This window comes from Triticum urartu, chromosome 7A (assembly GCF_056163025.1).
Source record: "Triticum urartu cultivar PI428250 chromosome 7A, HENAU_Tu73, whole genome shotgun sequence".
In the NCBI taxonomy this organism is placed as follows: domain Eukaryota; kingdom Viridiplantae; phylum Streptophyta; class Magnoliopsida; order Poales; family Poaceae; genus Triticum; species Triticum urartu.
This window is the reverse complement of record NC_141879.1, coordinates 362,781,495-362,800,745: the sequence shown is the minus strand read 5'-3', so window position 1 is coordinate 362,800,745 and position 19,251 is coordinate 362,781,495. Positions and strand designations below refer to the sequence as shown.

Below are 19,251 nucleotides of genomic sequence, written 5' to 3'. Positions count from 1 at the left end.
AACATCAATGAGCTGTTCGAGCAACTTAAGGTTGCCCAAGTATTCTCCAAGCTTGACCTCCGTATGGGTTATCATCAGATTCGCATTCATGAACAAGATATCCCGAAGACAACATTCAGAACAAAATATGGTTCTTATGAATATACTGTCATGTCTTTCGGCCTTGTCAATGCTCCTCCAACGATCTATCGCATGATGAACTTCATCTTCAACCCTTAAATAAATGATTTCGTCTTGGTGTATCTCGATGATATTTTGGTCTTTTCCAAGAATAAGGAGGATCATGCCAAGCATTTGAGATTGGTACTCGACAAACTCGGAGAGCATCAGTTCTATGCGAAGTTTTCCATAGGGCTCTAGTTTGGACCAACACTCAGAGGAGCACTGGCCCGGGGGGGTTAAATAAAGATGACCCTCGGGCTCCGGAAACCCAAGGGAAAAAGAGGCTAGGTGGCAAATGGTAAAACCAAGGTTGGGCATTGCCGGAGGAGTTTTATTCAAGGTGAACTGACAAGGGGTTCCCATTATAACCCAACCACGTAAGGAACGCAAAATACGGGAACATAACACCGATATGACGGAAACTAGGGCGGCAAGAGTGGAACAAAACACTAGGCAAAAGGCCAAGCCTTCCACCCTTTACCAAGTATATAGGTGCATTAAGATAACAAGATAATATTGTGATATCCCAACAATAAACAATGTTCCAACAAGGAACGGTCTCCAAACTTCACCTGCAACTAGCAACGCTATAAGAGGGGTTGAGCAAAGCGGTAACATAGCCAAACAACAGTTTGCTAGGACACGGTGGGTTAGAGGTTTGACATGGCAATTTGGGAGGCATGATAAGCAAGTGGTAGGTATCGTAGCATAGGCATAGCAAAAGAGCGAGTATCTAGCAAGCAAAGATAGAAGTGATTTCGAGGGTATGATCATCTTGCCTGCAAAGTTGTCAGAGTTGTCTTGATCCTCGTAAGCGAACTCAACGGGCTCCTCGTTCACGAACTCGTCTCCCGGCTCTACCCAAACAAGAACAACAAGCAAACGGAACACAATCAACCACGTGCAATGCTCAAACAACATGATGCAAACATGGTATGATATGCGGGATGCGGTATGTGATGCTTATGCAAGATTTGACAAGGAATGATTGAACCTAGCCTCAACTTGGAAATCCAAGAGTTCCACTAGAAAGGTGAGGTGATTTCAGTTGAAATCGATATAAAGATCACCGGAATCGGATGCGCGGTTTGGAAATGGCAAGCAAAACAAATATGGCACCGGTCTGCGATAATCAGCAAGTGACCAACTAAATGCATCAAGATAAATATGCTACAGCACTCAATCATTACAACAAAATACATGGCAGGGATCCACTCATGAAGCTTGACAAAATATGGACGCTGAGCTACGGCTAATTCATCCATTAACAGGTTCAAACAAGCATGGCAAAAGTGCAAATGATAACAGGTTTCAAACTTAGTGAAATTAACACAAGTCTGGAATTTATCATCAGGAAGCACACTTTAGAGCATGAAAACTACAAGCTACAGGAACTTAACATGGCAAGGAAACGCGTGGAATGAAGCTACTCAAAACACTTAACAAAAGTCTCTTAGTGACCTTGAGCCAAAAGGGATAAGAAAATACAATTGCAAGCATGTGAACATGGCAAAAACATAAACAGATTCAGACTTAGTGAAAAACGGGAGCATGCAAAACAGTTAACGAGTAGGCATGTTTACGAGCTCGATGCACTCACTACAGAGTATGGCATGACAAACTAAGCATACACCCATCAAGAATACATGGCATAGAAGCTATACATGGCAAGAACAACAACATAGCATGCACGGATCAAAAGCAACATACTCGGCAAAATCGCTAAACATGTCAACAATCTGCCAGGATCATTTTATAGCAAAAGTAGAGCTCGATTGACTCAAGCTAGGGTACTCCATAATTGCAAACAAAGGCATGGATGTATAGAGCACCACAATGTTAACAAAACATCCTTACTGATCATCCTCAAAAGAGGCACGGATCACTAGGAAACAACATGAACATATGCATAACAACAAAAACAGAACAAGGACTTAGTGAAATTCTAAGTCCCTGAAATAACCATCAATGATTACGCTACTTTGCAAGCTTGTGCTAGTCACCACAAAAATACATGGCAATCACCTCTGTAAAGATGACATGGCATAGAAAAAAACACATGTAGAGCTCAGGATCATAACATGCACACATTAATCATGGCAAAAATGACAAAAAGCCATTTGCTGAATCAGATCTGACAAATTCATCACATAGCCCTCTTCCAACAGCATTTCGGGCATCAAGATGAGCTCAAATGAAAATGATGCAATGAGATGAAATGATGTACTCATCGAGACGAACATTTTGATATGCTACACGCACGAATCAGAGCTACGGATGCAGAGTTATGGCATGGTGAAGATTGCAAAAATTAACGAGAGGAGAGGGAAAAGGTCAACCCCGACTAGATCTAGGGTTCCTCGCGAGAACGAAAACCGAGGTCTCGGTGAGGTTGTTTTTTCTCCAGCGGGGTCAAAGCTCCAAACCGGCGAGGGGGGAGGCGAGGAGGAGGCGAGATCCGGTGGCCTCGAGGTGCTCCGGCGACGAGGGCACCGGACGGCGCGGCGGTGGGCGGCTCCGGAACTCCTCCGGCGAGCTCGGGCGGAGCCAGGCGGCGGCCGGCGCGGTCCGTTGGGTGAGGCGGCGAAGCGCGCGGCGACGGGGAAGCGATGCGGTGAGGCGAGCGGCGCGCGGCAGGGAGGCGGGCGAAGGCGACGCGATGGGCTCCGAGGGCCGGCTGCGGGCCGCGCGGGCCTCGGCGGCGGCGGGTGGCGGGGCGCCACGTGGCATTGCCTGATTGGCGCGGAGGCGGCGGTGGTGGCTTCGTCCGGTAGCGGCGGACGTGTCCGCCCGCGCGAAGACGAGCTGGGCTAGGGTTAGGGTAGGAATGACCCGGGATTTTCGGGGAAGAGACCATTTTATAGATAGGAGGAGCTAGGAAGCTCCAAATGGAGTGTGGTTTGCGGCCACGCGATCGTGATCGAACGCTCTAGACGATGGAGGGGTTTTTGGTGGGTTTTGGGCCAAATTGGAAGGGTGTTGGGCTGCAACACACACGAGGCCTTTTCGGTCCCTCGGTTAACCGTTGGAGTATCAAAAGAAGTCCAAATGGCACGAAACTTGACAGGCGGTCTACCGGTAGTAAACCAAGGCCGCATGGCAAGTCTCGGTCCAATCCGGAAATTTTTAACCCCCACACACGAAAAGAGGTAGAAAGGACCACCGGAGGACATAGGAGCGCCGGAATGCAAAACGGACAACGGGGAAAATGCTCGGATGCAAGCAGCTCCGCAGTTTTCTTGGGCTTGCAAGCTATTGTCGAAGATTCGTTGAGAATTTCTATAAGATTGCAAAGCCTCTTTCCAACCTCCTCCAGAAGCATGTTAAGTATGTCTGGATGCCTGAATGTGACGTTTCTTTCAACAGCCTCAAAGAGAAGTTAGTCACAGCTCCTGTCTTGACTCCTCCTGATGAATCCAAACCATTCAAAGTTTTCTGTGATGCCTCCCTGCAAGGTCTCGGTGCTGTGTTAATGCAAGAGAAGAAAGTTGTGGCCTATACCTCTCGTCAGTTGAATCCCAACGAAAGGAAATGCCCCACTCATGACCTCAAGTTGGCGGCAGTTGTCCATGCATTATTAACGTGGAGACATCTTTTGTTGGGAAGGAAAGTGGACATCTTCACTGATCATAAGAGCCTCAAGTACATCTTCACTCAACCCAACCACAACCTCAGGCAGACTCGTTGGGTCGAAATGATTCAAGAATATAATCCGAGTATTGAATATACTCCAGGCAAGGCCAATGTCATTGCAGATGATTTGAGCGGGAAGGCTTGCTGCAACAGCTTAATTCTCAAGCCCATCCAACCGGACCTTTGCGAAGCTTTCCGCAAACTGAATCTCCAAGTTGTTCCTCAAGGCTTTCTTGCCAACCTCCAAGTCTCTCCTACTTTGGAAGATCAAATTCGTGAGGCACAACTTCTTGATTCCATGGTGAAGAAGGTGAAAAATGGGATTGCCAAGAGCCAACCCAAGTACAAGTGTTATCGCATTGATGACAAAGATACTCTATTCTTCGAGGATCGAATTGTCATTCCTAAAGGTGATCTAAGGAAAGTCATTATGAACGAGGCGCACAATTCCCTTCTATCCATTCATCCTGGAAGTACGAAGATGTACCATGACCTCAAGCAGTCGTATTGGTGGACTCGAATGAAGCGAGAAATTGCTTAGTTCGTGAATGAATGTGATGTCTGCAGAAGAGTGAAAGCAGAACACCAACGACCAGCGGGTCTCCTCCAACCTCTTGCTATTCCAGAATGGAAGTTTGACCATATTGAGATGGACTTGTTGACTGGATTTCCCAAGTCCAAGCATGGAAATGATGCTATCTTCGTTGTCATCGACAAGCTTACTAAAGTGGCTCATTTCCTTCCAATCGAAGAATCTATCACAACAGCTCATCTGGCAGAGCTATACACCTCCAGGATCGTCTCCTTGCACGGCATTCCACAATTGATATCTTCAGATCGTGGAAGCATCTTCACTTCTAAGTTCTGGGATTCCTTTCAGAAGGCCATGGGCACCAACATTCGCTTCAGCACAGCCTTCCATCGTCAAACTAGTGGCCAAGTCGAGCGAGTCAATCAAATCCTTGAAGATATGCTCAGGGCTTGTGTCATTTCCTTCGGTATGAAGTGGGAGGATTGTCTTCCGTATGCCGAGTTCTCCTACAACAACAGCTCCCAAGCGAGCTCGGGCAAGGCCCCATTCGAGATTCTCTATGGCAGAAAGTGACGTACTCCACAGACTCGTGATTCTCTTAATTGGTCAGAGACTGGTGAACGCCAACTCCTTGGCAATGACTTGATCACAGAGGCTGAAGAAATGTGAAAAGTCATCCGCGAAAATCTCAAAGCCGCGCAATCGCGCCAGAAGGGTTACTATGATAGCAAGCATGGTGACTTGGCTTTCGAGATCGGAGACCATGTCTACCTCCGCGTCTCTCCAATGAAAGGCACTCGTCGCTTCGATATCAAAGGGAAGCTTGCCCCTAGATACGTGGGTCCTTTTAAGATCATTGGTAAAAGAGGCGATCTCGCCTATCAACTCGAGCTTCCGTCCAACTTCGCAAACATGCACGACGTGTTTCACGCGTCACAGCTTTGCAAGTGCTTCAAGACTCCTGAGCGCACCATCAACTTCGAAGATATTGATCTCCAAGAAGACCTGTCTTACCATGAGCATCCCGTTGCTATTCTTGAGGAAACTAAGCGCAAGACTCACAACAAGTCTATCAAATTAATGAAAGTGAAGTCGTCACACCATTCCGACCGAGAAGCCACCTTGGAGCGTGAGGATCACCTCCGTTCCGAATATCCGTAGTTCTTTCAGTCCTAGATCTCGGGACGATATCCTTTCGTAGTGGTGGAGTGTTGTAACACCCCGGATGTAACTTACCATATTTGTAACTCCGACTCTTGCTTTTTTCAGCTTTAAGTTATGAGTTCTCCTTCATGGTTGGGTTTTTGTCTTTGTTTTGCATTTTGTTCATGTCATGCATTTCATATCATGTCATCATGTGCATCTCATTTGCATACGTGTTCATCTCATGCATCCGAGCATTTCCCCCATTGTCCGTTTTGCAATCCGACACTCCCACGTGCACCGGCGTACCCCCTTTTGTCTCTTTTCGTGAACGGGTGTTAAACGTTCCCGGAATGGACCGAGATTTGCCAAGTGGCCTTGGTACACCACTGGTAGACCGCCTGTCAAATTTCGTCCCATTTGGAGTCTGTTTGATACTCCAACAGTTAACCGGGAACCGCAAAGGCCTCGCGTGTGTTGCAGCCCAACACCCCTCCAAAACAGCCCAATAACCCATCCAAACCCCTTCCATGTCCTCCACCGTCGGATCACGATCGCGTGGGCGAAAACTACACTCCATTTGGACACTCCTACCTCCTCCTACCTATAAATAGGTGCTCCCTCCGAATTTTTCACGCAGCCCAACCCTAACCAAGCTCCTCCTCGCCGCCTGACGCGTCCGGACCGCGCCGAACACGTCCGCCCGCCGTCGCCCGGCAAACCAGCCGCTGCCACGTGGCGTCCCCGCACCACCAGCCGCCGCGGCCCGCCGAGGCCCATCGTCGGCCCCCGCGAGCCCGAGACGCACCGCGCCCCGCGCCTCCTAGCCCGTCGTCCCGCACCGCCGCGTTCGCCCGCCGCGTGCTCCGGCCGCCGCCTCACCGCCCTCCGCCGGCGCCTCGCCGCCACCAGTCGCCTCCCGCGCTCGACGTCGCGCCGCCCGGTCGCGCCTCGCCTGCTCCGGCCACCATGTCCTCCTCTCCCGGCGACCCCCCTCCTCTCCAGCGAGTAACTCCGGCGAGAGTTCGCGCCCACCTCGGTTCGCGCGCCCCGGGTCATACCCTAGATCTGGGAGGGTATAATTTCCTCTAAGTATTTTTCCCCTAACTTTTTATGCCTCTGCTCTTCATGCCATAACTCCATGACCGTAGCTCCGTTTCATGCGCATGGTATATCCAAATATTCATTGCGAGATGATATTCATTTAATTCCATTGTGCCATACTTGTTTGAGTCCATCTTGATGCCCGAATCTCTGATGCAAGAGTGCTATAAAATGTTTGCTCCTGTTGCTTAGCAGATTATGATGATTTGTCACTTTTGTTGTGTGCATCTTATGGGCATGAGCTCTACATGTGTTTTGAACTATGCCATGCCATCTTTACAGGGGTGCTTGCCATGTATTTTTGTGATCAATGTGGTGACTAGCACAAGCATGCAAAGTAGCCTTCGTGATATTGTTGTTTTCAGGGACTTAGGATTTTTCTAAGTCCTTGTTCTGCTATTATTTTTATGCCATGTAAACATGATGCTACAGTGATATCCATGATTGTTTTGAGTACCTTCAGTAAGGATGTTTTGGACATATGGTTATGCTCTATCCACCCATGGCTCTGTTTGCAATTATAGAGTACCCTAGAATGTCTTAATCTTGCTCTACTTTTGTTATAAAATGTTCCTGGAATATTGTTTACATGTTAATCAATTTTGCCATGGTTGTTGTTGTTGATCCATGCATGCTATGAACTTGCTCTTGCCATGGATGACATGTTAATGAAGCTAATGATGGAAAGAGCAAGTTCATAGCAAGCATGGATCAACAACAACAACCATGGCAAAATTGATTAACATGTAAACAATCTGCCTCGAACATTTTATAGCAAAAGTAGAGCAAGATTAAGACATGCTAGGGCACTCCATAATTGCCAACAGAGTAATGGACGGATAGAGCATAACCATATGTCCAAAACATCCTTACTGAAGGTACTCAAAATAATGTTGGATATCACTGTAGCATCATGTTAACATGGCATAAAAATAACAGCAGAACAAGGACTTAGCGCAAAATCCAAAGTCCCTGAAAACAGCAATATCATGAAGGCTGCTTTGCATGCTTGTGCTAGTCACCATATTGATAAAAAAATACATGGCAAGCACCCCTGTAAATATGGCATGTCATAGTTCAAAACACATGTAGAGCTCATGCCCATAAGATGCACACAACAAAAGTGACAAAATTGACAAATCATCATAATCTGCTAAGCAACAGGAGCAAACATTTTATAGCACTCTTGCATCAGATATTTGGGCATCAAGACGGACTCAAACAAGTATGGCACAATGGAATTAAATGAAGATCATCTCACAATGAACATTTTGATATATCATGCGCATGAAACCGAGCTACGGTCATGGAGTTATGGCATGAAGAACGGAGGCATTAAAAGTTAGGGGAAAAAGAATTAGAGGAAATTATACCCTCCTAGATCTAGGCTTTGACCTCGGGCGCGCGAACCGAGGTGGGCGCGAGCTCTCGCCAGAGTTACTCACCTGAGAGGAGGGGGTCACCGGGGAGAGGAGTACACGGTGGCCAGAGCGCTGGGGCGCGGCGGCCGGAGCAGGTGAGGCGCGATCGGGCGGCGCGGCATCGACCGCGTGCGGCGACTAGTGGCGGCGAGGCGGAGCAGCGCCGGCGGAGGGCAGTGAGGCGGCTGCGGGAGCAGGCGATGGCGGCAGGCGAAGGCGGCGGTGCGGGACGGCGGCGCTTGGAGGCGCGGGGTGCGGGGCGTCTCGGGCCCGCGGGGGCCGGCGATGGGCCTCGGTGGGCCACGGCGGCTGGCGGGGCGGGGACACCACGTGGCGGGGCTGGTTCGCCGGGCGACGGCGGGCGGACGTGTCCGGTGCGGTCCGGACGCGTCCGGCGGCGAGGAGAAGCGGGGCTAGGGTTGGACTGCACGAAAAATTCGGAGGGAGCACCTATTTGTAGGTAGGAGGAGGTAGGATTGTCCAAATGGAGTGTAGTTTTCGCCCACGTGATCGCGATCCGACGGCGGAGGACACGGAAGGGGTTTAGATGGGTTATTGGGCCGTTTTGGAGGGGTGTTGGGCTGCAACACACACGAGGCCTTTGTGGTTCCCCGGTTAACCGTTGGAGTATCAAACAGACTCCAAATGGGACGAATTTTGACAGGCGGTCTACTGGTGGTGTACCAAGGCCACTTGGCAAATCTTGGTCCATTCCGAGAACGTTTAACACCCGTTCACGAAAAAAGACAAAATGGGGTAGCCGGTGCACGTGGGAGTGTCGAATTGCAAAACGGACAACGGGGAAAATGCTCGGATGCATGAGACGAACACGTATGCAAATGAGATGCACATGATGACATGATATGAAATGCATGACATGAACAAAATGCAAAACAAAGACAAAAACCCAACAACGAAGGAAAACTCATAACTTAAAGCCAAAGAAAGCAAGAGTCGAAGCTACAAATATGGTAAGTTACATCCGGGGTGTTACACCCAGAGCCCCAAGCAAGGAGATAGTGCGGAAGTAAAGAGGTTAGTTTACAAGGTCAGGGTACTCGCCCATTCCAAACTCTCGATAATCGAAGTCTTGGCCATCGTGATAAAGCGATGCATCCAGCCCCTTCAGTTTAGGGAGCACCCTTTATGGTGTTACAATGGAACAAACAACGCGTCTAGTTACAAGTGCCAGGGCCTAGATACCCCAGCCACTCCGGCGGCCATTCTGGCAGATCTTTATAAGGGGGAGAAAGAAGAATTCGCCCGTTTAAATTGTCGGGAAAGTATTTTCCATGTATAACCCTATCGAATGGGTAAGTTTTTGATTATCAGCATTGTCCTCCCTCATTATTGAGGTTACTAATCAAATTATTCTAGTCGTCTTAAAACATACATGGATGAAGGTGGTCGAAAAGGTTCATTGCCCCTCCCCACTGCTAGAGGACTATGCTCGCAACGAAGAACCCTGATTCCGCGAGGATCCAGATATATTTACAGAGCTTGATGATGGAGTCTTTTATCAAGCAAGCCTTGATGGCTCAGCAGTGGTTATTATGGCCGATTATCCCGGCCTTCTTCCTTTCTCCAATGTAAGTACTCAGAAGTCATCCTCAAAAAAGGAGCCCCCCACTTGCGCCTCACCCATCGCACTGAATCGTGCTCTAAAGGGTCGGTGCTCAGCGAGCCACACTCCATCGAGGGCGGCCTCTAGGAAGATAGCGCCTACACAGGGCGAGCCATTAAAACGAATGGAAACAGGGAGCTCTGTCGAGCTCCTTCCTTCATCAAAGATCTATAACCTTTAATATGTGCTTAGGCATAAGACCAGATTGTCATATTTCTCCTCCCATCTTATTTCAAAAGGAACATACGGCGAACTGGGTCCGAAGACCCAGTTAGCCAATCACCAGCTAATCCGGCACCAGTCTCATCAACCAGGACAAGAGCCAATACGGATGCAGCGCCAAATCATCCACCTCATGAGGATTCAGATGATGTATCCGTCACAAATTCCGAAGTGGAGAGCGTGATGAACCATCGATGACTAAAAGAGACCATGCATGCTCCAGCTTTCACTGAGGAGGAATTCAATACCCTCAGCTCCATGGATGCATATATCTGAGCTGCCTGGGACGAACTTGCAGGAGTCGCTCACCTGTTTTCAAAGGATATCCAGGTAAGAGTTTGTGTAAATTTAATAGATATATGCCAGTAGGCCCCGAGACTTTAAGTGGTTAGACAAACCGATTTAAGGATCGTTCTGACCATAGGTTCTGAAAGAGAAGAACAATGTGCTATCCCAGGATCTTGAAACGAGCCGGACAAAGCTAAATGCCGCCACCACAGAGCTAGAGGAAATGAATAAATTCACGGTGGGAGATGATGGTAAGGAAAAATTGTATCCAAAAAATATGATCTGCTTCAATGATGTTTAAGCATACATTGTTGTATTTTAGCAGCGGAGTCTATAGGTCAACTTGAAAAGAGTTTAAAGGTTGCCAAGAAAGCCCAGGAATATGTCGAAGGGCAAAAAGCAGACGGTCATCGAGTACTAGCACGGGCCATTTATCAAAAGAACAAACTAGAGGAGGAAAAGGATAAACAAGTCTAAGAGATAAAGAGCTTAAAGGCTCAACTATCAGACACACTAGAAGAAAATAAGAAGTTGAAAGGCGGCATATTCGGTATGACCTTTGAACCATCCAGGGGACTCATATTATCTAGTAATTCGGAGTATTATAATGATGTTCTTGCAAGTATGTTGATCGAGCGTCATGAAGAAGAAGTATCCGGATTTCGAGGTGACATTCTAAAAGAGCTTGCCATAGTGCATGAGCGGGCCCGGAAATCTATGAAGATATGGTCAAAGCCTTATGGCCATCCGATGCCCCTCCAGAAAGTATGGAGGATTTGGTGAACCTATTCAAAGGTGCCCGGCATCGTTTTGGGGTATGGAAGGCTTCAGCATGCCGGGAAGGTGCAAGAGAGGCATGGGAGATGGTGATGACACGCTACATCGGGCTCGAGCTGAATCATATGGCCCGAGTTGGATCTCGGGGACCGGACAGAAAAGAGATTCCCACGAACTTGGTATATGACCAAGAGATGACAGCTGCGAAATATTCGCAAGAAGACTGTAGCTTAAACAGTCTTATAGATGGCATACATAAAGAGTGGGCGTTCGATTCGATGTATCAATGTACTTTATCATCAAACTTATCTCCAACCGAACTTGGCAAAATTTGTCATCGCAAGACTTCGGCGTCAACCTCCGAACCAAATAGTTGAAGTGTTTCCGGTTACCATGTTTGAATGTAATAAACACTCATTATGTTCGGAAACCAGACAATCCGGTCGTATTGCTCAAGCAGACAAAATTTGTTCGAGGAGTTATGTTATATTACTATTTAACATAAGAAACATATTCCAGTGAAAATAGTTCCATTAAGGGTTCATTTCCTTGGGTCGGCATGCTTAATTATGCATGTCTAGGCTTTGATCCAAAAGATAGAATTACGGGCAACTTGTCCCTTATTTTTTATAAGAATTACATAAATGTAAATAATTTTTCATTGCTTGCCGACCAATTATTCCCTTAAGAACGATAGCTTTCGGCTTCACCCGTCTGAGGTACAGATCTGGATTACCCAGTTGTAACAATCACAGAGGTGCTCCCTTTACATCCTAGCCGAACAATCAGGAACGTAGGATATAAACACAGGAGAGAGGAAAACCCATCTTGAAAAAAACTTAAGTAATAGAGGTGCATATTATGGCAAAAAATGTATAGAACAAACGATGTAAACAATGTAAGCAACAAGCTTTTAGTAATAAGCTTTGTCAAAGAAGCCCCCAGTTATATTGGGGTATGTACATTTAAAGATGTGTACCCCTAACAGTTCAGTAGATCCGAACACACCCTGGGTAATTAAAAAGAAAAAAGAAAAAGGAGAGGAGAAAAAGGAACCTAGTCAAAGTAAAAAATAGGTGCTACCGAACTATCTGTAGAATCGTCGGAACCTAGTAGTGTTTCATGGATTCGGCTCAAGGCGATTATCCAATGCATTACGAAGGTGATAGGCTCCTCCTGTGAGAACATCTACGATGAAGGGGCCATCCCATCTTGGTTTGAGCTTATCATTTTTCTTCTCGGGGAGACACGAGACGAAATCGCCAATGTTAGATGTTTTGGCTCGCACTTCTCTGCTTTGGTATCGCCTGGCCTGTTGTCAGGGTTGGAAAAAGCGGTATTAGGCGTACGCCTCAGCGCGCCTCAGCGCTCGGCGATAGCCCATCGCGTAGCTTTGGGCCTAATCGGTCCTCTAGGCGGGCCCATCGCTTAGGCGGAGCAAGGCGTGCGCCTAGGCACTAGGAAGCGGAGAAAAGCAGTGAGGGGGCGGTGCTAGGCGGAGCAAGGCGGACCGGAGATGCAACGGGAGGGTGCTAGCATGCGGGAAGGTGGCGAGAGAATCGCGAGAAGATTGCGAGATGATTGCGTGCAGTTTGCCGGCGGGAGGAACGGAGAGATTAGGTTAGGATCTGTATATATAAACATTGAAGGGGTGGCGGCGGCTCGATCTATTCTGTTGCCACTCGTCCGCCGACCGCCGGGACGAAGTGATTCACCACCATGACTTCTTCCTCCTAGCTGTTTCTTCGTTCGACCACAGCCTGAGGTCCGGTCTTCTCCCCTGCTGTAGGTGAGCTGCCAATGCGATTTCAGCCATTCCTTCTCTCGTGTCTTTCACTATGCCTGTGTGTTGCCTCTGCATCACCGGTGGATTGCTAGTTGATTGTTGCTCCATCTCTATCATGTAATCACTCGATCTGTAATTTCTGTATGATCTTTTTACATCCACAAATGGTCTTTTAAATTTATAAACAGTATTGGTTTATCTGGATTGCATGTTGGATGCTGCTAGATCTGTCCTTCGCTTGTAATCCCTTGAGCTGCAGTTTTGCTATGCTCTGTTTCCTTCACAAAAATCAAGAGGAAATCGTTGGCTACTGTAATCCTGCTACACAATATTCAGTTAGCTAGATGTTTGATTTTCTTCAGTTTCGTCAGAATAAGTAGCTGGTAGCTTTTGTTTTTGCTAGAGCAAAACGTTGCAGTTAGTTGCAGGAAGCACCAAAATCTCTTGTGTTTGTTTCCTTCCTGTGATCGACCGAGAGAAATGAGATAGAAGCTAGGTATCTGAACCATCAGAAATCTATATACCCAAAGAGAAATTTTCTGTACTGATTGCTGAACACTTCCTAGATAAAACATGACTGAAAATAATTATAACTCCGTGATGCAGTTGTACGGACTGGTCTGAAGGTAATTGTAGCGAAGGAACAAAGGGAGCATCCACTGGTCTGAAGGTAATCATCCCGGGCACTATTGATGTTACTGAAGCTAGCTCTATGATTTTCTCAGTTACTAAGTTATATATGGCATGATGCCAAGAGGTGACTACTGGGCGGTACTAGTACTAGTGTAGAAGTAGGATTAGATTTTGTTGCATGATGCCAAGATGTGACACTGACACTAACTCGTACTAGTACTAGTCTAAAAGCAGGGTCATATGCATGCAGATGTGGCTGTTATTATTCTTGAATGTAGAGACATCAGGTTATTAAACATGGTAGTTCAAATTAGTATATGAGTGTGCTGTCGTTTAACCAGAGGGATTGTTCAGTTGGTATAAAAATGAAATTGCTTCCAGATCTGTACCAAGGCATCGAGCATTGCAACTTGCAAGACTAAATAAGTTTTGAATTAGCAGATTTATAACTTTGTAATGCAGAAAAAAAGTTGCTTTGTTTCCCCCACAAAAAATGAAATTTTTTTGTATTATCTATTTACTTCACAATAGTTTTTTTCATGGAAACTCCTAGTATGCAGCTTGCTATCTATTTTATATTGCTCTGCATATATTATGATATTATAATTTATATTGCTTTGATTCCTCCATTGCTACAGGAACCGAATTGTGTACCTAATTAAACAGTTAATGATTTATCTTCTGCTGTATATTTCTAGGATGTGGACTTACGCATAGACGTACAAACATGCTATATATTGAATTGTTTTTTTAAGGTCTATTTATTGAATTGTTGCTTTGATTATTATCTGGATTTATCCCTACTTGTAGTCTGGACTTTGGTAGATGTGGTCCATTTTTCTAGCATTAGCGAAGCGAATTACTGAATATTGGTTGTTGTGTATTTCAATATTTGTAGGATGTCTGAGAGAAATGCAACATCGGCATTGCAGGAGGAGAATGTCCTTAAGAGAAAGTCAGATGATGTGGGATGGGACTATGGGAGTCTAGCTGATGCTTCCAACAAGGATAAAGTGAAGTGTATTTTTTGTAACCATGTGAGCACTGGAGGTGTTTATCGTCACAAGCAGCATGTGGCTCATGTTGGTAATGTTGTGGTCAAATGTAAAAAAAGCTTGCAGGAAGCTAAAGATAGGTGCAAGAAATCTCTTGAAGAGGCATCTAATAAGAGGCGGGAAAAGACTGCCCGTGAGAAAGAGCTCAGACAAACTGTGAACATTTCTCGCGTTGGAGATGACGAAGCCGCTTGTATCGGAAGTGCGGAGTCACACAAGTTAGGTCCCATTGACAAGTGGACACGGCCTATTGATCCTAAACTGACTCAAGCTGAAGCCTTGCATCAACAGAAGATAAACAAGGAACTTTGGAAAAAGAGAACACATGAAGTGCAGCAGTATGTGGCTAGATGGGTGTACAATCATGGTAATTAAATATTTATTTTTACCCACACTGCCATTGATTATTTACTTCTTTGTAATGTTTGACTGTTGGTTGACTTTTCAGTTACTAATTTTGTTCATATTACATTTGTAGCTATACCATTCAATGCTTGTGACAATGATGATTTCAAGTTAATGTGCGAGGCCATTGGGAGCTTTGGCCCTGGATTTGAGCCTCCGTCTAAACATGATCTTCGAGAGACTTTGTTGAGTGAGGAACATGCAAGAGTAAAGAGTTTGCTGCAAGAACGTGATGCTGAAAAGATGAAGAATGGCTGCTCCATTATGACTGATGCTTGGTCAGATAGGAAGAGGAGAAGCATAATGAACTTGTGCACAAATAGTGCTGATGGTTCTAATTTCATAAGGTCGAGTGAGATGTCGGCTGTATCACACACAAGTGAAGTCATCTTCCAATTAGTGGATGAAGCAATTGAGGAAGTAGGTCCTGAACATGTGGTGCAAGTAGTGACTGATAATGCTTCTAATAACATGGGAGCAAAGAAGATGTTGTTGGAGAAGAGGCCAAACATGTTTTGGAGCTCTTGTGCGACGCACGCCATTAACCTGATGTTGTAAGGAATTGGGACCTACCAAGGTTTAGTAAGGTACTTGAAAAAGCAAAAGCATTCACTATCTTTGTCTATGGGCACACAAGGACCTTGGACTGCATGAGGCACTTCTCTTCTGGGAAAGAGATCATAAGGCCAGGGGTCACTAGGTTTGCTTCTGCTTATCTAACTTTGGAAAGCCTTCTAGACAAAAAGGATCAACTGAGGAAGATGGTGGTTGATAGTAGATGGGACAAGCTGAGAGAAGTTAAATCAAAAAAGGGAAAGGCGGCAACAGCTATGATGATGAGCATGGCTTTTTGGAAAGATTTGAAGCTTTGCCTCAATGTCTTTGAGCCTTTGGTAAAAGTCCTTCGCTTGGTTGATGGGGATGTCAAGCCATCTATTGTCTTTGTTTATGGAGAAATAGTTAAGGCAAAGAAAGAGATCAAGGAAGTCTATGGCAATGTGGAGTTACGTTACAAAGATGTGATTAATATTGTTGAGAAAAAGATGAAAGATCGACTTGACTCTCCATTGCACTTGGCTGCATATTTGCTGAATCCATATTATAGTTATGCTGATACTAATATTTTTGATGATGGAACAATAACCGAAGGGTTCATCAGTTGTGTGGAGACCTTTTATTATGGTGATGATGACAAGCAAGATCAAGCTGTCAATTTTGAATTAAAGAAATTCCAGAATAGAGAAGGATCATTTGCAAAGAAGCTTGCGAGGACTTGTCAGAATTTTGATTATAATGCAGGTATGCATTGTGATTTTGTGAAGTCTAACTTATTCAATATTTATTCAGAGTTTATGCAATACATTGTTAACTTGATTCTCTGCTCTCATTCATAGCATCTTGGTGGAGGCTCTATGGAACTGAAGCACCAGCTCTACAAAGGATGGCTGTGAGAATCCTCTCATTGACCTCGAGTTCTTCAGTCTGTGAAAGGAATTGGAGTACCTTTGAAAATGCAAGTCTGCTGACTCTCTAATCTCACGTTTAGATTAGTCAGTCGCATGTCAAAACATTCTCTGTTCTTAATCGTTATTTTTTTCCTGTTGCAGATTCATACAAAGAAAAGAAATAGGCTAACTACAGAACGTCTAAACTCTCTTGTGTTTATACAATTCAACTCAAGAATGATGGCCAAGAAACAAATGATCAAGGAGAAGAAGATCACTGATGTCCTCTTATCTGCTGAAACTACCGAAGCTCAAGGTTTCCTTTTTGAGGGCGGAGACGATTATGCAGAAGTCGTCTATAGGGATGATGAGGAGGAGATGGATAGTACAGGGATGCCAGGGAGTGCCATTGGAGAAACAATGGGAGGTGATGAACTGCTCGAGCCACGTAGAAGTGCGAGACTAAGACAACTTTATGAAGAAGAAGAAGAATTCGATTCTGAAGAAGAGGAGTTTGATGATGAGGAGGAGATACATTCAGAGGATGAGAATGAATATTGATAATTAAGGAGACCCAAATGCATGGATGTCCTTTGTTAAGTACTTCGTTTTTATCTTATATCTTTTAAGTCATTATGTGTCGAACTGTTTGTGTGTGCATCCATGTGGAATTTTCACTTTTTGACTTGTGAGAGAAGTCTTCCAAATAAGATTCTAGGAATAAAGAACTTCATTCTGAAGTGTGAACTGTTGAACTTATAATATATAATGCTATGCCAATTCGGTCTTGCGTGATGTTTGACTCTCCTGTATTCGAACATTTGATATTTCTATGGGCGTACTACTTTCATTGAATAGATTATATTTAGTTCTCCACAGTGTGTCATGTATGTTTCTTTTATCATCAAATTATCCTTCTAACCTGATATAGTACAAAGTCTAGCTAAACAATGATCATCCTAACCTTCTACCATACAAAACGCCTTGGCCCGCCTAGGCTACGCCTAGGCAGGCTAGGCGCTAGGCAGAGGGTCACCGCCCGCCTATCGCCTAGCGCTTTTTCCAACCTTGCCTGTTGTTGATCAAATGCGGAACGGGCTTGTGCGATATCGCACTCCTCTTCGAGGCCTTCTAGGTCATCCTGCCGATCGATCTTGGCCTCTCGCTCTTCGTACATGCGCACTCGTGGTGAGTCATTAATAATGTTGCAAGGCAGGACATCATCTGAGCCACACACCATGAAGAAAGGTGTGTGTCCGATTGTTCGGTTAGGTGTAGTCCGCAGCCCCCAAAGCACGGAATCGAGTTCCTCAACCCAGTGCTTATCTGACTCCCATAGGGAGCGCACGTGTCGGGGTTTAATGCCGCTCATTATCAGGCCATTGGCCCGTTCAACCTGGCCGTTTGTTTGCGGGTGGTAGACGGATGCATAGTTGAGTTTAATGCCCAATTTAGCATACTAGTTTTTCACCTCATCGGCCGTAAAATTGGCGCCATTATCGGTGATGATGCTGTGCAGGACACTGTAGCCGTGTACCACGCTGGATATAAAGTCAATAACTAGTCCTGCTTCAGCCGTTTTTACTAGTTTGGCCTCTATCCACTTAGTGAATTTATCCACCATAACCAGTAAATATTTCTTTTTGTGGCTTCCCCCTTTAAGCGGTCTGACCATATCGAGCCCCCAGACCGCGAAGGGCCAAGCGATGGGGATTTTTCTTAAGGCAATGGGAGGCATATGACTTCGATTGGCGAAAAGCTGACATCCCACACAACGTTGGACAAGGGCTTGTGCATCTGCTCGGGCTGTTGGCCAGAAAAAGCCTATCCGAAAGGCTCTGCTTACGAGGGCCCGAGCTGCAGTATGGTGGCCGCCCAGACCAGCATGTATTTCGGCCAAGAGTTGCCATCCCTCCTCTTCGGAGATGCACCTTTGGAGAACTCCGGTAGTGCTTTTCTTGTACAGCTCACCTTTCTGAACTTTGTAGGATTTAGAACGCCAGACTATGCGACGGGCCTCATTTTGATCATCGGGAAGCTCTTGCCTATTAAGTTAGGCTAGGAAGGGTTCGGTCCAAGGTGCAATAACGGCCATGATCTTATGAGAGGAGGGTGTTACTTCAGTATCCGAACCCCCGATGATATCTGTATTGTATTCGGTTGCTAGGGGCGTGATTAGGTACAAACTGGCATCTCTACTCTTGTCCTGCATACCACAGATGGCTTGAAGAGCCTTTCCACAAAGGTGTTAGGCGGGATGGGGTCGCGCTTGGCGCCCATGCGAGCGAGTATGTCAGCTGCCTGGTTACTGTCTCGAGCGACGTGATGAAATTTAGGCCCCTCGAACCGAGCCAATATCTTTAATATGGCATTTCAATATGCCGCCATTTTTTGGTCTTTTGCATCAAACTCTCCATTTACATGAGATGTTGTGAGGTTTGAGTCTCCGCGCACCTCTAGGCGTTGTATGCCGATGGAGACAGCAATGCGGAGACCATCTATTAGTGCCTCATATTCGGCCGCATTGTTGGAGTCTGTATACATGATTTGTAACACGTAGCAGACTGTGTCCCCTGTAGGGGATGTCAAGATGACACGAGCCCCTAGTCCGTCTAGCATCTTAGAGCCGTCAACGTACATGATTAAGTTGGAGTATGAACTATACTCGTTAGGGAGCTCAGCTTCCGTCCACTCTGCAACGAAGGCGGCTAGCACCTGAGATTTACTAGCTCGACGTGGCTTGTATGTTATTTCGAACGGTAAGAGTTCAATGGCCCATTTAGCTATGCGGCCAGTGGCGTCCCTATTGTTTATAATGTCGTTAAGTGGTACTTCGGATGCCACTGTGATCGAACACACTTGAAAATAGTGTCGGGGTTTTCGGGATGCCATAAAGACAACGTAAGCTATCTTTTGGTAGTGAGGGTATCCGTATTTGCATGGTGTAAGGACCTCCGATACGTAATAGACTGGCTTTTGGATGGGGAATTTATGTCCCTCTTCCTCTCGTTCAACGACGAG

The 19,251-nt window shown here is 46.0% G+C and overlaps 2 protein-coding genes across 2 annotated transcripts; both read left to right on the top strand.

Moving 5' to 3' along the window:
* Positions 1–12,251: 12,251 nt before the first annotated feature.
* LOC125523296 (uncharacterized) lies at positions 12,252–15,343 on the top strand. Its single transcript, XM_048688345.2, has 4 exons — positions 12,252–12,695; positions 13,299–13,362; positions 14,224–14,747; positions 14,859–15,343. Exons 3-4 carry the CDS (start codon positions 14,225–14,227, stop codon positions 15,341–15,343), a joined length of 1,008 nt encoding a protein of 335 aa, XP_048544302.2. The 5' UTR covers positions 12,252–12,695; positions 13,299–13,362; position 14,224.
* Positions 15,344–15,435: 92 nt separating this feature from the next.
* Positions 15,436–17,042, top strand: LOC147959614 (uncharacterized). Its single transcript, XM_087536108.1, has 3 exons — positions 15,436–16,084; positions 16,180–16,298; positions 16,393–17,042. The coding sequence occupies exons 1-3, from the start codon at positions 15,436–15,438 to the stop codon at positions 16,789–16,791; spliced, it is 1,167 nt and encodes a 388-aa protein (XP_087392234.1). The 3' UTR covers positions 16,792–17,042.
* The last annotated feature ends 2,209 nt before the right edge of the window (positions 17,043–19,251 follow it).